Genomic DNA, 15,440 nt, shown 5'->3' with positions numbered 1-15,440 from the left:
TTTATCAATCTGTTACATCATTTTCTGTGGCTTGTGCAACGCAATTATTCTTGAAAGTACAAATGAATAAAGATGGATTTGGAAGTAATTTAAATACAATGTTTATATCTGTTTTTCCTGTTTGACAATTTATCGTATCTCTATATTAAAATACACCTCTGTATTAAAGCATGGACAATATCAGACCATTTATTTTGAATATTTAATATTGTCATCTTTCAGATTGCTTGTTCAGAAAACTGATTTGCTTTTATGAGGGTTTTAAATGTCAGCTCATTGTTAAATTGGTTTGGCATCTAAAGGTTGATACTACTGAATCAGAAGACCAGTAGTGTAGAACAATGGATTCTCCTACTTCAGAGACAGGGGATGCAGGGGGATGTATAATAAGTAGCACGCACAGGGTCAGAGATAGTTTCCTCATTTTAGCCATAGACCCTGATAAATAATTTGACCAATTTACTAAATTGGTTTCAGTTGACTGTGAGATTTTAGAACTATTTCAGCTGCTAGTTGTAAGATCTGTACGTATAATCTTACAAATATTTCCTTAGTCTTGATTGTGTTTCAGCAGCGTAACATATCATATTAGAAGAGATAGGATCACTACCTTTCCCTAATTCTCTTCAGCTCTTAGTGACAGTTCTGCTTGTGTTCATATTTCATCTTTCAGTTCAAAAAAGATAAGTGGCATATATTTAAAAGTTTATAAAAACAAGATTAAAAGTTTCAATAACTTACATAAGCCTGTTCTGTATTGCATGTTTTTAAAGAACGTATGCTGCAATACAGTACCAGAAGCAAGTTGCACACAGCTTTTAAATTCTTGTAGCTGCTTTTTTAACACAAAATAATAAAATCTGTGGAAACAGAAACAGCCGGAACTCTTATTCGTCACCACACCTAAACTTCCTATTTAGTAACCTAATTAATTTTTAAATAAATTTTTTGTTTCAGTTAAGGGTTTAATTTGAGAATCTATTCAAATCAGACTGAGCTGACAGTGATTGCTTTGATACTTTCTGTTGGATTTTTTTAAAGCTAGAAGGTAAGGTGCATTTTTTTTTTTTGTAACTAACATGTATTGCATTTTAGTCTGATGCTTCTGATAGTCTTACTGCATATGAAGAGCTAGGTTATCTGATCTGTGGTATACATCATGCAATCTCAGTGTGACATTTTTGCCCTCTAGTATCATCAGACAGCCATGTCCAGTGCTGTATAATTTTGATTTGAATATTGGTATGACAGTCTGATAATTTTGATTTGTAAAAGCTAATGCACTACTTGCTTCTTTGACTGTGAAATACAAACAAAAATGAATGTTTCTGATTGCAGGCCAAGACCAATTTAATAAAATTTTCTTGCAATATTCATCAAGCAGTAAACCATAAGTCCAGCAGGTCAATAACACATTACGTTAGGTGAAGCATCAAAAATCATCTGAAGCTTACCAATGGAAATAAGTAAACAAATAAACCCTCATAATAAATAAATCAATAGATATATAAATAAATAAGTACCTGAAATAAGTGAACACATATAAATAAAAAGAAATAATATTGTAAATAAATAACTGGTGAGAGTTTTATCCATCCATAAATGTATTTGGCCTCTTCAACTGTATGACAGCTTTCATATAAAACTTCAGCTGGTGTTGATTTAAGGGGATAGGGGAGTTTGGGGGATCATAAAAAATACTGGTAAGCCTTTGTTTTTAGTTTGGGTGTCTTTCAGATTTCACTGAAAATGTGAAGATTTTTTCAGGGGAAGACTGCACTTGTGCGTCATATTACTGTTTCTCTCTAATGAGGCATTTGATTTTGTTATCTTCAGTATTGTCATCTTCTGAAATCCACCAAAAGCCATCTGTCCTTCTCCATTGACGCGTAGTGGAGTTTGATCAGGCCTTATATTACTTGGGCTGTTGATCCTCAGATCAAAATGCTCAGTTATTTGTTTGTTTACTTTCACCCTCCACAGATAGAGCTGTTGACTACACTGAGCTCTTCTAAATTTCTTTCTGGATGTTTGGCATTCATTCAATCAGGGAGTTCTTTGAAAAGATAGTCTACCAGACCAGGGACAATAAACCATGGTTGTTGCTTGTCAAATGCTGTGATGCTCCCTTTGCTTATGCTCCTGTGTGTTGGTGCTGCCATTGCATGGCCATCACCGAAGTGGTGGTGTGAGGTACCATCCCTGATCTGCAGATATTAAATCATCGAGCAAGCACACAAACCAGATACTTCTCTTGTAAAATTCATTCCTTTTTCTTTCTGCAATTGGGGAGGATTTATCCTTATCTCCTCTGTGTTAGTGTGAAGAGGAACTGACCACTAGCATATCTATGGCTTTTGGAATGATGGCTGTTAGTGTTTGTTCTGACAATGTAAAGAACTTTTCTTTGTTCTTCCAAGAAAACAATGTGAAACTGCTGTGCAGCAGTTTAAGTAGATAATGAATAGGATTTATCTTTAATGTACAAGTCTCCCGGGAAAGGTGCACCGTTCAGACTAGGAGCTTGTGTAACAAGCTGGAGCCTCCACAGGAATTTGATTCCATTTCCTCCAGTACTGACTCCTCTAAGCAGGTGAAAAAAATTCTTTCTCCACTCTCCATTGCATATGCATAAACAGCTCCACAGTCATTGGGACAGCCACCCAATTCACACGTTCGAGATGTAGTCCATAAAACATTCCAAAAATCTCCCTCTTCGCACTTTCCCATCTTCCCTGTTGCTCTGCTCTATCTGCCAGCCGTGCAGCTCATTTGACATTTACAAGATTTCTTGTCAGTTTCATTTGGTGCTGCCATTCCATCCAGCCGAGCAGTGAAAGTGAAATTGACTTAATTTAGTCTGTTTCTCCTTCCTGCTCTAGTCCCTATGTTAACTAACCAGCAAAGTGAGACTGACAGGGCTTCTTGTCATTTTCGCACATGGAGCTGGTCAAGGAGAAGGCGGCTGATAGGGAGCAATGCGGTAAATTGGAAGATGAAAACCAGGATTGCCAAGGGGAGAGGAACAGAGGTGTGAGCATACAGCAAGAACAGAGGAACATGGTAAACACGCTTATTTCCCAGATGTCCTGAGTGCTCTTCTCTAACGTGGATGAGTTCTTGGCCTTTTCCCTAAAGAGCATATGGTCTAGAATAGCAGTAGTTAGCTGTCCAGCTGCTAATTTACAAGGGATGCCAAGATGAAAACATGGGTCTGTAAATACAGGTTATCTGTTACCAGGAAGGAAAAAACTTCCTGCTCTGAGTTACTGTAGCTTTTGTCTCCGCAGATTTTCATCTGCTAAAACAAGGGGGGGAGAAAGAATACGAGGCCAACATCCACTGTAGGTTGATGTCAGTGGTTGGAAAAAAAGGGTCTATTTGTTCATTGGAGATAAATTTATACATAATAAAATGTAGCTCAGCATCTCGTATTTTGTGAGGTTTTGTGGAACTAAAAGTTGTACTACACAGGTGCTCTAGCTCAATCAAAACAGCAAATAATGAAAAAATAATTGCTTTGTAACAAACTATTGTAGTTAAATACATTTTTTAATCCACTTGTTAACTTCTGCGAGCTCTTGTCATACAGTGTAAATCATGCTGGTTTATTATATTATGCACTAATCCATATTTCTTGCACATGCATATATAGCCTTAGCAGTTGCAATATAAATTAGTAGTCGTATATATTTGCATATGCAATGGTAACATTTACACATACATTTTGAATGAGGCTATGTTAATTAATTTCAAGTTATATTGCCTTCCTTCTCCACAGCTCCAAAAGAACAACCTTTTTTCATTCTCTGAGACCTGTTGTGGTTTTTGTTCTCTTTTTTTTTTTTTTTCTGAGACGTATTTTGTTTGCTTCATCCATTTAGGAATTAAATAGTTTTAATTACTTGGACCTGTACAAGCTTGCGGACCTCTTCAACCTCACTTTGTTGGAGAATGCAGTGGTTGACTTCTTAGTAAAACATCTCTCTGAGCTATTGAAGAGTGATCCTGAAGAAGTTCTGGCACTCCCATACTGTCTCCTTCGAGAGGTTTTTAAAAGTGATAGACTCACTTCACTCAGTGAAGAACAAATCTGGCAGGTAAGGAGACTGGTGAACAAGCAGAATGTGTGATACTCTGTAAACCATAGCCATAATCTGTTGTTTTGAAACCCTGGAGCAATCTCGAGGGAAAATAAGCACTTGAGCAAAAACTGTGAGTAACAACTGATGGAGATTTTTTAAATGAAATTCAAAAAATGTTGTGTTGTGTTAATGCAATTAGTTTGTTTGGAAAAGAAATTTGTCTTATTGCTTAACTTGTGTTACTTGGATATGACCAGAGATTTTCTTCCAGATTCAGCTTTGCTGGTGGGAAAAGCTGGCTGATGCATGCAACTCAATTAGCATTGCCTCTGGTGAGGCTAGTGCCGCAGGTCTGGCAGCAAACCTGCTTCTGAAGTCTCTCCCATTCATTTCAGACAAACTTAGCTGTGTAACTCCAGCAGTCATTTAAATTGTTTAGGGCACCACAGCTGACTTTGCCTGAAGCAAATTAGAGAATCATCACACAGACTGCTCTGCTCAGAGATCAGTGGAGGCTTCACTGGAAGGTTTGTGGCAAGAGGCTGGAGGTGGCAATAAAATTCTTTAAAAAAAAAATGGCTCTAGAAAAGGACCAGGTTGCTAACCATAGAATATTAACAAGATAAAAATGTGTGGGTGGGAAACCTAATATGAAAAAAATACATAGCCTGCTAAGAGAAATACAAAACCTGAAACAAAATGTATCCTTGGAAACGTTCCCATCACGTGTCTGTAAAAATTGCAATTCACATTATAGTGGAAGGAAACTCTGTAACACTGGTTACCCAAACCTTTCTGTTTCTTTCTTGCTGTCATGTTTTATAGAAGGAAAGTATTTCAGGGTATTTCAAGGTAGAATGTAACTTCCTAAAAAGAAAGCACAGCTTGCTTTCCAGCAAGTGGGTTATCTTGGTCCAACAGAGAAGACTGAGAGTCAGAAGACTGATTTGTATTTCAGTCTGTGTTATTTATCTACTTACCTCTTGGATTACTCTAAGCAAATCATTTCATCTACATGCCATCGTTTTCTCAAAGTGTAAAAAGTGTGTTCATCTGTGGGGCACTTCATTTTCTGTAGGTGAATAACATCATGCAGGAACAAAATATTTTCTCTTAAATAAAAATGTGTGGTTAAGCTCCTCAAACCACAAAGACAGTATGTGGATGTAACTTAACCCTTCAGTCTGATAACTGGCATGTTTGTTTCTCCATTATTTTGTCTCCAAAACTTTGAGGCTTTAGATGATGGAGTATGTTACAAAGATGATGTTTTCTGCAAACACTAATATAAGGTTAGACTCTTTCCTGTCCTAGTCTCTGGAGGATGTCTGTACAACGGAACCTGCAGCACACCACGCATGATGTGGTTTTCAGTTTGGCTTGGTTTCTTTTTCAGGCGCGATACTCTGGAGTCCTAGCCTATCTTCCCTTTGTCCGAAAAGGTTGTGATGTACAAGTTCATATATGGGTCATGGCTGATTGGCCAATTGTGTTTTATCATAATTTTTCTGCAGGGTCAGTGAAATCTCCTAGCTACGTGCTTGGGGATACTTTTGCTAGGGAAGCTGCTACAGAAAGCCATACGAGTATAACATGATGTCAGCTCAGTAATGAGCAAGCATATACAGAGTAATATGCCCTCTGCAACCTGCTGAAACAAAGTTTGGGGAGTGGGAGTTTGTGTCTTGTGTCCTTGTCCTGTCCTGAGGGAAGAATTCAGAAGTAATTTTCTTAATTTGTGCGTTCCAGTTAGTGAACGCTTTGTGAGGCAAATATGACAAAGCTTCTGTTTCTGTTGCGGGGTCATACTGGGGAGAGATGCTTATAGGTAATATGCTGTTTTTTGAGTGACAACAAACTCCACACTGTCCATTTAAGTGTTATCATAATTGCCTCTCTAAAGGTTACTAATGTTGTTCCAAAGAATTTTTTAAAACTAGTTTTACGCTGCAGGCAAAATGTGTGTGCACCTTTTTAATTCAGTCTGTACAACCAGGAATAAATATATATTTATAAATATGCCAGATGCCCAGAATGAATTAAAAAACACACATAAATATTTACCAATTTAGGCATTCAGAAGGCAATAAGAAACTGGTTTTTTTTTGCTTTATCTTAGTAAATAAGTAATTCTAGTCAACCCCATAGAAGAAAATCAAATCAGACCAGCTATATTGCCTCAAGTGTAGTTAAGTTCATCATTTTTGCTAAGGTTATAGTGGTAATGCAATATACCATGGAAGAATCTAATATTCAGCCCAGGGTGAAGATTGGGTATGCCAGAGGATTAGTGTCAGGGTGCTTTATAGAAGTGAAACTTGATGGACAGGCTGGAGACAGATCTACAGAATCTCATTAAATTGCTGAATTGTTCATTACTGAGCACTCTCACTGTAATAAAGTGCTCATTGACTTTGACAAATCCCCATCCCATGTCTTAAGGAAGAACAGCAAAGCAAGAGGTGTTGGGGAAGCTAGAGGAAATTGGCACAAAGTGGGGCAGATAATAGAAAAGCTGATGGGGGGGATGCTACCGTTTGATTTGTCTGTCGTACCTGTGACTAGCGTGGCCGCCTGCACACCCCCATGCATGCGTGTGACGACAATATGAATTCAGTGTGTCCCCAAGGCACCTTTACTGGTAGGGCTCCCATGAAGCCCTAAGCACAAATTAAAGCTTCCCTTAGAGAACCTCTGGAAAAGGTGCCACTGTCTGCAGAGCACAGTTATTTTCACTAGTTTAGATTCCCAATGTCCACGGGGTGATTCGATCCTAATGCACATTAAGATTAAGGCAGTTGTTATAATGCATCAAAATGTGTACACAGAATGATGCTTGAATGCGATTTAAACTGAAGTGACTGCAGCTTATATCTGGCACATTTTGGATTTTTGTTAGACTACCAATTCATAATTGCCAAGTTTTAGTGAATATGGTGAAATAGAACGTTGAAAAAAACAAGTTTCAAAAAGTTGAACGGTAATATTAATGGCAGTACACTTGGATTAATGTAGAGTGTTACAGTAGTTTCTGTTGATTCTTTCAGAAAGAAAAACATGACTTCCAAACGAGGGTAAAGTGGGCAAACTAAGTAGTTGGCTTCTCTTTCTACCTCTTAAAATCTTATGAAAATCTCTGGCCTAATGTAAGTGTCTTACTTTTAGTGGAGACAATAGACAAGGAATATAATGATGTTTTTCTTAAAACAAATAAACAACAAAAAGAAACCCCACCAGAAAACCCATGGAGGCTGTGAGATTGGAGCAATTCACTAGCCTCCATCATTTGGGATTTTTTAGCTAGGCTAAGCCAGTGACAACGATTATTAGGTGACGCAGGATTTGTTTTCATACTGGTTTTTTTACATTTTGCTAGCATGTGAGATTATGAAATATGACTTTGTATGAAATTTATGGTTTGTCAGCTGCATTAAAATATGAGTAAACTTAAAACAGAGACATGGAAGAAAGGATTAAATAAAAAAATTAAGAAAACTAAGGAAGAATCCTGAAGAAGTTGGAGGGGAAAAAAAAGCAAATTCTTTGGTATTTTTCCTCTTCATCATGAGCTGTGCAGCACCCTTTTTTTCACAGGAAATGGTCATGATGAGGACATAAATTTGTAGTTGATCATGAAGTGAAAAGTGAATCTTTTCGTAATTGGCCATTACTAGAAAGGCTCATTGGCTCTACTTTAAGGAAGCAGATGAATTCTTTCCCTTGATAATTGAAAAGGTAACCAACCCTGTACGACAGAACGTGTTCTCAGAGAAATCTAGCAGTAGAGGGCTTCTTGTTAGAACCTTAGTAAGTAGAAAGCAAGCCAAAATTTTAAGTAATAGACTGATGTTAGCCTTAGTTGTAGTATACTTACGCCTTATCGTGTTCATTATTAAAAACTTCAGTGTCATGAGGCTTAAATGTTCAGATTTCAAGGATCGTACTAATAGTTACATATAGAAATATCTACTGGATCATTCTGTCTCCCAGCAGCACATTAGTCAAATGATACTATATTAAATACTACATTTGATCCAAGGTGAACTCAAGTCATGTTTGGCAAAAAAACTTAACAGGAGATCAGTATAGATTACTTTCTTTCTTATCTGCTACTGGTTAAATAGGTTGTTAAAGGATACATTTTTTTTTAAAGCAGCTAGCATTAAAAATAGATCATTTTTAATACTTGCTAATACTTCTGAAGTTAAGGTTAGGAGATTTTTCTTGTTTTTTTTTTTACTTTGCTATGCAACTCAATTTCTTGGTAATCAACTGATAAGCAAGCAGTCTAGGCAAAATTAGTAGAGAAAACTGCACAAGTAGTTTATTCGGGTAGAAAGCATGGAACTATGTTCTTTTCCAGGGCTGGGCTCCCAAGATGTTCCAGCCCTGTTAAATTCCTTGTGTGCAACTTGTTCATAAAGCAGATGTTCCACATATGAACAGCACAAGTTATTCCTTTTGTTACTGTGGATGTGATGTGCAAAATCAGTCGTTGGTCTCTGTGTTAGAGAAGTGTCTTTGAATAAATGGAAAAATAAAAGACAGGAAGACTATAGTGTTACGGTTCAGTATGAGATGTTAAGGATCTATTTTATAAAAACAATAAAGGTGTAAAACCAATTTTCTTATTACAGTTCTCTTTATCCTTTTCTAAGGAAGAGTAAAATGCCCTATTTTCCACTGCCTTTTCTTACACCTGAGCTCCATTTTGAATCTCCTGGTGGCATTTTTGGAGGGCCAAAAGTATTCTCCAGCAGAAAATCCAGAGAGTTCAGTGCTGCTGGAAATTTTGCGGTGTACACATTCTTGCAGGCTGTTACGATGGAACAGCTCTCTGCTGAAGACAGGCCCACAGACATTTTCCATACATTTCCAGCGATGCCCACATTTTCCTATGCAGAACAGCAGTTTCTAAAGTGGGTTGTCATGTTCCAGTGCAAGCTTGCCATTCCTTCAGTGCAGTATTTTTTTTTGCTGTCAATCTTTTGATTCTACAGAGCAGTTTTTAACATGGAGAGAGCAAAATTCATGTTTCTCAGGGGTATATATGAGTTTTGATTAAATGTGGACTAAGTGCCTTGCTAAATGTGAACTTAAGTGTTACTGCAAACCAAGTAATGACATAAAATAGTGAGTGAAGGGAAGCATCTTGGTAATCAATGTTGTGTTTAAACAGTATATTAGCCTTTCACTGTTCAAGAAATAAGTTTAAGTGCTCTCTTGGGCAGTAAGTGAAATCATGTCTGATGGTCTAATGCTCGTCCCTGGTGAGTATTTAGCCTAAGTAGAAAACCACCACACTAAAACGTGGCTGTCAGCCTCTTATCGAGAGAGGCATAGGAGAGAAAAAAAGTTTGATGCATATCAAGGCTGAGGTGAATTGGTGAGGCTATATGGAAAAATTATGTTTTGCTGTGTTTTACCCCCTTTTTAGTACCCTTTTCATGAGCAGTCTATGTAAAAGTGCCAGAAAGCCACCCTTGAATCCCAGTATCCACTGTGCTGGATCTGTGATGGTTGCACTGTGTATCATGACTAGCTGCAAGCAAGATTACATAGTTACCCACAAATAAAAATAATGTGAAAACATAACCTGTCATGTAGGTTTCCTTTTCCTAAGGCTAATATTCATAATCGCAGGTGTCTTGCCTGAATTGACTGTGTGCAATGGTAGAGTTCGTTACAGTCTCTCCAGACTATTTATGTGGGATTCATTTTTAAGAACACAGGCATGTGCAGCATTTTTGGTAGGATATCCATGAAATATCAGCCAAGCTGGCAGCTGTGGCACAGGATCCACAAGGAGATTGGTGTCTTCTGGAGCTGGAGCCTCAGCAGGGTACACACAGGCTACCGTGGATCACGGCAGTGGATATAGGCAGCTGAATCTCATAGTCTGCTGATGTGCAGGTCACACATATTTTTCCTGATATAATTTCTGCATCATTTTCACTGTAATGGCATTGTAATAGTAATGGCATTTTGGCTTACAGTGAAAATGAATGCTGCCCTGGTTGGCACTGTCTGCTTACCTTCTGAAACACCTTCCCCCTTTGTCTGCCTTGGCTAAAATCTAATGGGCTCTTTATCTTGTCCTTTACAGTAAAGTTTTGTGAACTTTATATATGCTTTTGTTCTGAACTTTTGAAAGTTTCTGCCTGTTATTCCTTGAACGTTAGCTAATCTTCTTACTGTTGTTTATCAAGTATAGCAGTGCAGAAAGGGATTTTCTATATTAAAACTAGGTTTATGTTAGGAGCAACTGTGTGCTTTTCTAATTTTCTTTTTGATACGTGTCAGTTCCAATCAGAAAACTTGATTATTTTACTGCTGTTGCTGTGAGCAATAGAGAAATTGCTGAAGGGCATTACTTTTGCCTCAGTGTCCTACAATAACATTGCCTCACCTTATTTATCCCAGATTAACTTCAGAACTGCACAGAGCATCACACCAATGTTTAAGAAGGCTGCTGTGCCCACAGCTCTTCAATTTTGGTCACTTTTTCAGCTAAGCAAGGGATGTGTGCTTTGATTTAGAAAGCCAAAAAGAGGACACCAACGTATGCACGCAGCAAGACTGCTTCTGTGATATTGCATTTTGCATTTAAATTAGTCTGTTACGGTGAGGCTTTTGTTGACTTTATGCTCTTTGTGGCACTGATCTATTGGAGATTGACTGAAGTATAGGTGTATTAATAGACAGACATATGGTTACAAAAAGAAAGCTGCTTAGACTATATTGTTGTGAAAGCCAGGCATGTTTGGAAATATATATTAATTTCATTTTTAAGTTAAAGAACAATGTACATAAAGTCTAAAACCCACAGATATAACAGATGATCATATGAGGCAGTCCATTGTTACTATCTTAGTTAACATCTTCCATTCAAAGGTACAGGTGTTACTATTTTCTACTCTTTCAAAATCCCCATAAAGCTGTTTAACACTGGTTTTGATGAGTTTAAGTTTGTCAAAAATGATAGGAAATGAGAAGGTCTTTTGAGAATTCCCAGCTCCCTATTTCAATAAGTTTTCCTTTGGGAGCTAGTAGAAGCATTAACTCTATTTGTAACTATAGAACCAAATAAGGTGGATAAAGAAAATTAAATTCCAGGTTGTCTAAAACCATACAAATTGTCATTAATATGTTTGAATTCAAGTTTTGGGCTTAAGAGCTTCCGCTTGTAGCTAACCTGAGTGTGTAAAGTTACATGAAGCAAACTTGCACCCATATGTCTAGACCTGCTGTTAAGTGGTTGCAGTTCAGCATGGCTGCTGAGATCTGACCGGCTGTTGTCCCTCGCTGTCACTCCTGCCTGGGGGCCAGGACAGTAGTGGCCCAGGAGGGTGAGGAGGCAAGGAGATGGAAAAGCAGTGGCACTCCTGCCTGTCCTTGCTTACTCCAGCACAGAGACCCTTGGCAGCTGCTGGATGCGTGAGTGAGCTGCAGAGCAGGGGGTTTCGTTGCCTTACGACAAAGGGTTCCTTCTACTCCTTTGATCACCTTGGACTCCCTCGTGCCAGGGAGAAGTGGAAGAAATTACGACAAATACATTTGTCAAAAAGATCTTACAGAAGCCTCGCTGTGAAGTGGCTTCCAAGCTAGAGGTCTACGTGGGATAGTAATGACAGATGGAAAGATCACAGTCTTTGAAGTGAGAATCTGTGCTGAAAAGCTTTCAAATTGCTCCTTTAGGGTGGAGCCTATTTTAATGTTCATGTAGAACTGTACAAGTCTGAATTTTATGAGGTTCACCTTTTAGCAGTTGCAGTTGTTTCAGTTTGCTTCAGGTGTGATTTAGTTAGTTTAAATAATAAATTGATGTTTGTTTTAATCTTATAGCAGAGAAGCTCTGACATTCCCAATTCATGAGATGCGTTTGGGATCTTAAATGCAAATTCCAAATGTGGCTCTAAGTGTTTAAGTCACTTTTAAAAAGAAATGGCATTCTTAGGACAATTAGTTGATTTTGGAAAAATTGACTCATCCCTTAAAAGTAGTATGAGTTGTGCGTTAATCTGAAACCCATCACGTAGGAGTTAAAGACTAAATCAGAGTCAATAAAATTGACATCATTAAAAGGATATGATTTGATTTAAAAGGGAAACTATTCTGATCTTAAAGCTGAGCGAACTTCTGCTAGTGTACTTGCTTGTTCTTTTTGTATTTAGAAAGGGAATGGGGGAAAAAAATTCCTACATGAAAAATCAGCTGAAAGAAGTACCAACTGAAATACATGTGTGCATTTGTTGTTGTTGTGCTGGGATACATTCTTCACAGGATTTGAGAAAACAGAGGTAAATTGTCTGCAGGCAGGAAGAGTGTTCCCACGGTTAGTATTAGTGGGCCTGGCCATGTTAGAACGAGGTTCCACCAGTGCTTTGGAGTTGAAGAATCAGATTTACTAGCGCATGACATGGACTTCGGTGGCTGGCGTTCGGTAGCTGCCGGGGTGAAGTGGCTGGGACAAAGTAAGGGACGCTCGGACAGCTTTTGACTGTGAGATCCAGAAGGGTAAGCTGACACTGTCCTTGTCAGAGGACTTAGCTGGTTCATTAACATAGTAAAGCAGAACAAAACAGAAGTAAAGTTCTTGTAGCGATGGTGCTGGTGATATCACTGGTTAAAGAAAAAACCCATGACACCTGGTGATTTCACTTGGAAAAATTGACCTCGGTGATTTTGTAGTAACATGAAATGCTGAGAGCATACATATATGTAAACCAACTAAGAAGAGTATGTACTTTGATGTACATTTCTGTGTGTGACCTAAGATATTAATGACTTAGAAGCCCTGTATAGCTGTTGTCAAGATTATTATAGAAAATGATACATTTTTATGTGATTTGGTGGATTTGCCTATTAAATCCATAGTAAATTATACCCTAACAATAGGGAAGAAAGGAATAGGAATCTTTCTACATTCAAGAACCATTTAGACTAATTTTCACAGAGCTGAATTGCTTTTTTATAGAATTTTGTCGATTTTTGTGCCTATTTGATTCTCTAACAATTTTTACTAATGAAAGCTTCTAGATTCCTGTCTCCATAGAGAGCCACTATACTTCTAAAATATATTTCAAGGGAAAAAGTAACAAGAAAGGAATAGCAATCAAAACAATGTGTATTGGATGGTGAAAGATTGTCATTTCCACTTATAATTATGTACCAGCAACTTATTTTAATGCTGAACATGGCTATGTAAAGTTTCAGTGCATTTGATGTCAGCCTGAATGTTTCCTCTAAAAATACAAATGAGCAATTCTAGATTTTGAAATTATGGCTGCTGCAGGGGGAGGTCCCATGCGCCCTGTCCTCATGCTGCTTGAGAAGAAAAGAGAAATGCTGTCTAAAACTTTGATCTCCTTAAACTGAAATCAAATTACAGTTAAGAGTCCTAGTTAAAAAGCTGTGTTTATGAAGAGATAAGCTTCTGTTTATTGCTACTTCAGAAAAACTTACCAGAGATAAAGCACCTAGCAAAGTTGGTTTTACTGTCATGACAAATGATGGAGGGTCTAAACTGGAGCATTTCGTGGTGCATTAGAAAATGGATGGTGAGAAGTTGTTACCTTGGAGCTTCTTGCCTTTTGATCCAGTTGCTAGAGAGAGACAGGTCTAGTAGGGTCCATAGGTTTTAGAAACCTATTAAGCTACATTTTAGTAATGTTTATGATGAGGGGGCTTGCTCGTCAGTTCTAATTATCTTTATAGCTATCCCTGTTTGAATAGAAAAAGCGAGGTTCTGTCTCCAGATGGCATATTCTGGGTTTCGTTTTATTGCTTTATTTCGCTTTGCTCTGGATGGACTGTCCCCCTCCACGCTCCTTTCTGATGATCTTGTTAAAACAAAATTTACTTTGATTTTAGGAGTAAGTAAAGCTTTTCCAATGTGATCAGTCCTAGCTCACGTATTTTAATTGTGTACGCTCCAAGGTGTGATAGTCATTGCAGTGCACAAGCAAACAGAGTGGTGGTCAGTAGTGGGGTAGCTGTAAAGTCTGTTGTGATAGGGACTAAGCACTAGCTCATACAGGTTTTAAACACACAATTGTACATATGGAGTGTCATTGCTAGGGTTGCACTGGGCCTTGCTTGTTCCTTCCATCATAGCAGAAGAATGAGTTGGGTGCAAGAAGCACAATTGTAGATCTGCCTTTGTAGAGAAGGACTGTGACGGAAACCACTTCATGGTTTGAGGACTTGACCACACGAGAACACACTTCTCTTAAAACACGCTATGGGATAGTTTGTCTTTGCTGCTCCAAGAAAGTTAAGAAAGAATGCAGTGTTTTATTGCCTGTATGGAGATGTACTTTTCAGCTCAAATACTTTTGTTGGATGATATTTAGGGATCCGTTTTGTCCTCGTTTTCAGATGCCTGCATCTCGCCAGGCTTCATTCTGTGGTGTGGAGCACAAAAGTCTCCACTGGACTTCGGCAGCGGATTAAACAGACTCAGCTGTGGACTGGTTGGGAGGACAGAAGATTTTGATTGTGTCAGCTGTACCATTGCTGTCTTATGTCATAGTACTTAATTTTTCTCTCTCTTAGTCCCCATGTTAGGAAAATGATTGAAATGTACACTTCTCTTGGAGAAGCTTGAGTTTTACTGCTTATAAATTGCTTTAAGATACTTGGAAGGAAAGTGCTATATAATTTTGAAGTTCAGATTCCCCAGAAGGTGTAAAATGGCAAACTTCCATGAGCTGTGATAATTTACAACAGCTGAGAGCTTACCTTCTGTCCCTACCTTCCTTCACTTTGAGCTCGAGTAGATGAAAAGTTTAGCTTTTCCATTATAGCAACTCTTTGCTTTAATATAATACGATTCATTATCATATATAATGTTATATATTAACATAGTTCAGCTAGCCTTTTGTAAAGCTGATTTTTGATCATAGTTATTTTATTGCAAATCTAAAAAGCTGAAACATCTTTGTTGAAGCTAGTCAATGCCTTCTTGGTAGGCTTCTGTCTAGTCTTATTCCCAGTAAAAGTAAGAAATTGTAAAATACATGCATTGTAAAATAAAGCGTGTAAAAGAAGTGAATACATTTTTTAAAAGTGTAAGTTCTATTCTTAACTATTGTTATAAACCTGACATTTTTTTCTATGTGTTTCATAGGAAATACAGGCATAAAAAAAGAAACTAACACTGTCTCTCACAACCTTTTTGATAAAATAGTGGCCCTTTTGGGAAGGCCAGTATCAGTATGTGATACCAGGAAGGAAGGAAGCTCGTGGTAAAGCACTGGACTGAGAATGCAGGGGACTGTACTTGGTTGGTGGAGAGTTTGTCTTTGGGATGAATTCTTCCCTTCCTCACAAGGATGTTATGTGGAAACATTT

General features: G+C 37.9%; 1 protein-coding gene across 15 annotated transcripts in view; it reads left to right on the top strand.

The window, feature by feature from the left end:
• KLHL32 (kelch like family member 32) overlaps nt 1–15,440 on the top strand; it is a 154,240-nt gene that overhangs the window by 108,369 nt on the left and 30,431 nt on the right. For 13 of the 15 annotated variants that reach the window (XR_012763212.1, XR_012763211.1, XR_012763216.1 and 10 more), the window contains one exon: nt 3,885–4,100. Coding sequence is in view for 5 of the 15 variants with exons in the window: in XM_075414334.1 (XP_075270449.1) it covers nt 3,885–4,100 (216 nt within the window). In the remaining 10 variants the exon portion in view is untranslated. Of the gene's footprint in view, nt 1–3,884; nt 4,101–14,465; nt 15,003–15,440 lie in introns of those variants that run through there. The other 2 variants (XM_075414338.1, XM_075414339.1) reach the window with 2 other exon arrangements.

The sequence above is a fragment of the Opisthocomus hoazin genome, chromosome 2 (assembly GCF_030867145.1).
Source record: "Opisthocomus hoazin isolate bOpiHoa1 chromosome 2, bOpiHoa1.hap1, whole genome shotgun sequence".
In the NCBI taxonomy this organism is placed as follows: domain Eukaryota; kingdom Metazoa; phylum Chordata; class Aves; order Opisthocomiformes; family Opisthocomidae; genus Opisthocomus; species Opisthocomus hoazin.
The sequence above is the reverse complement of the archived record's forward strand: the minus strand, read 5'-3'. Positions and strand labels throughout refer to the sequence as shown.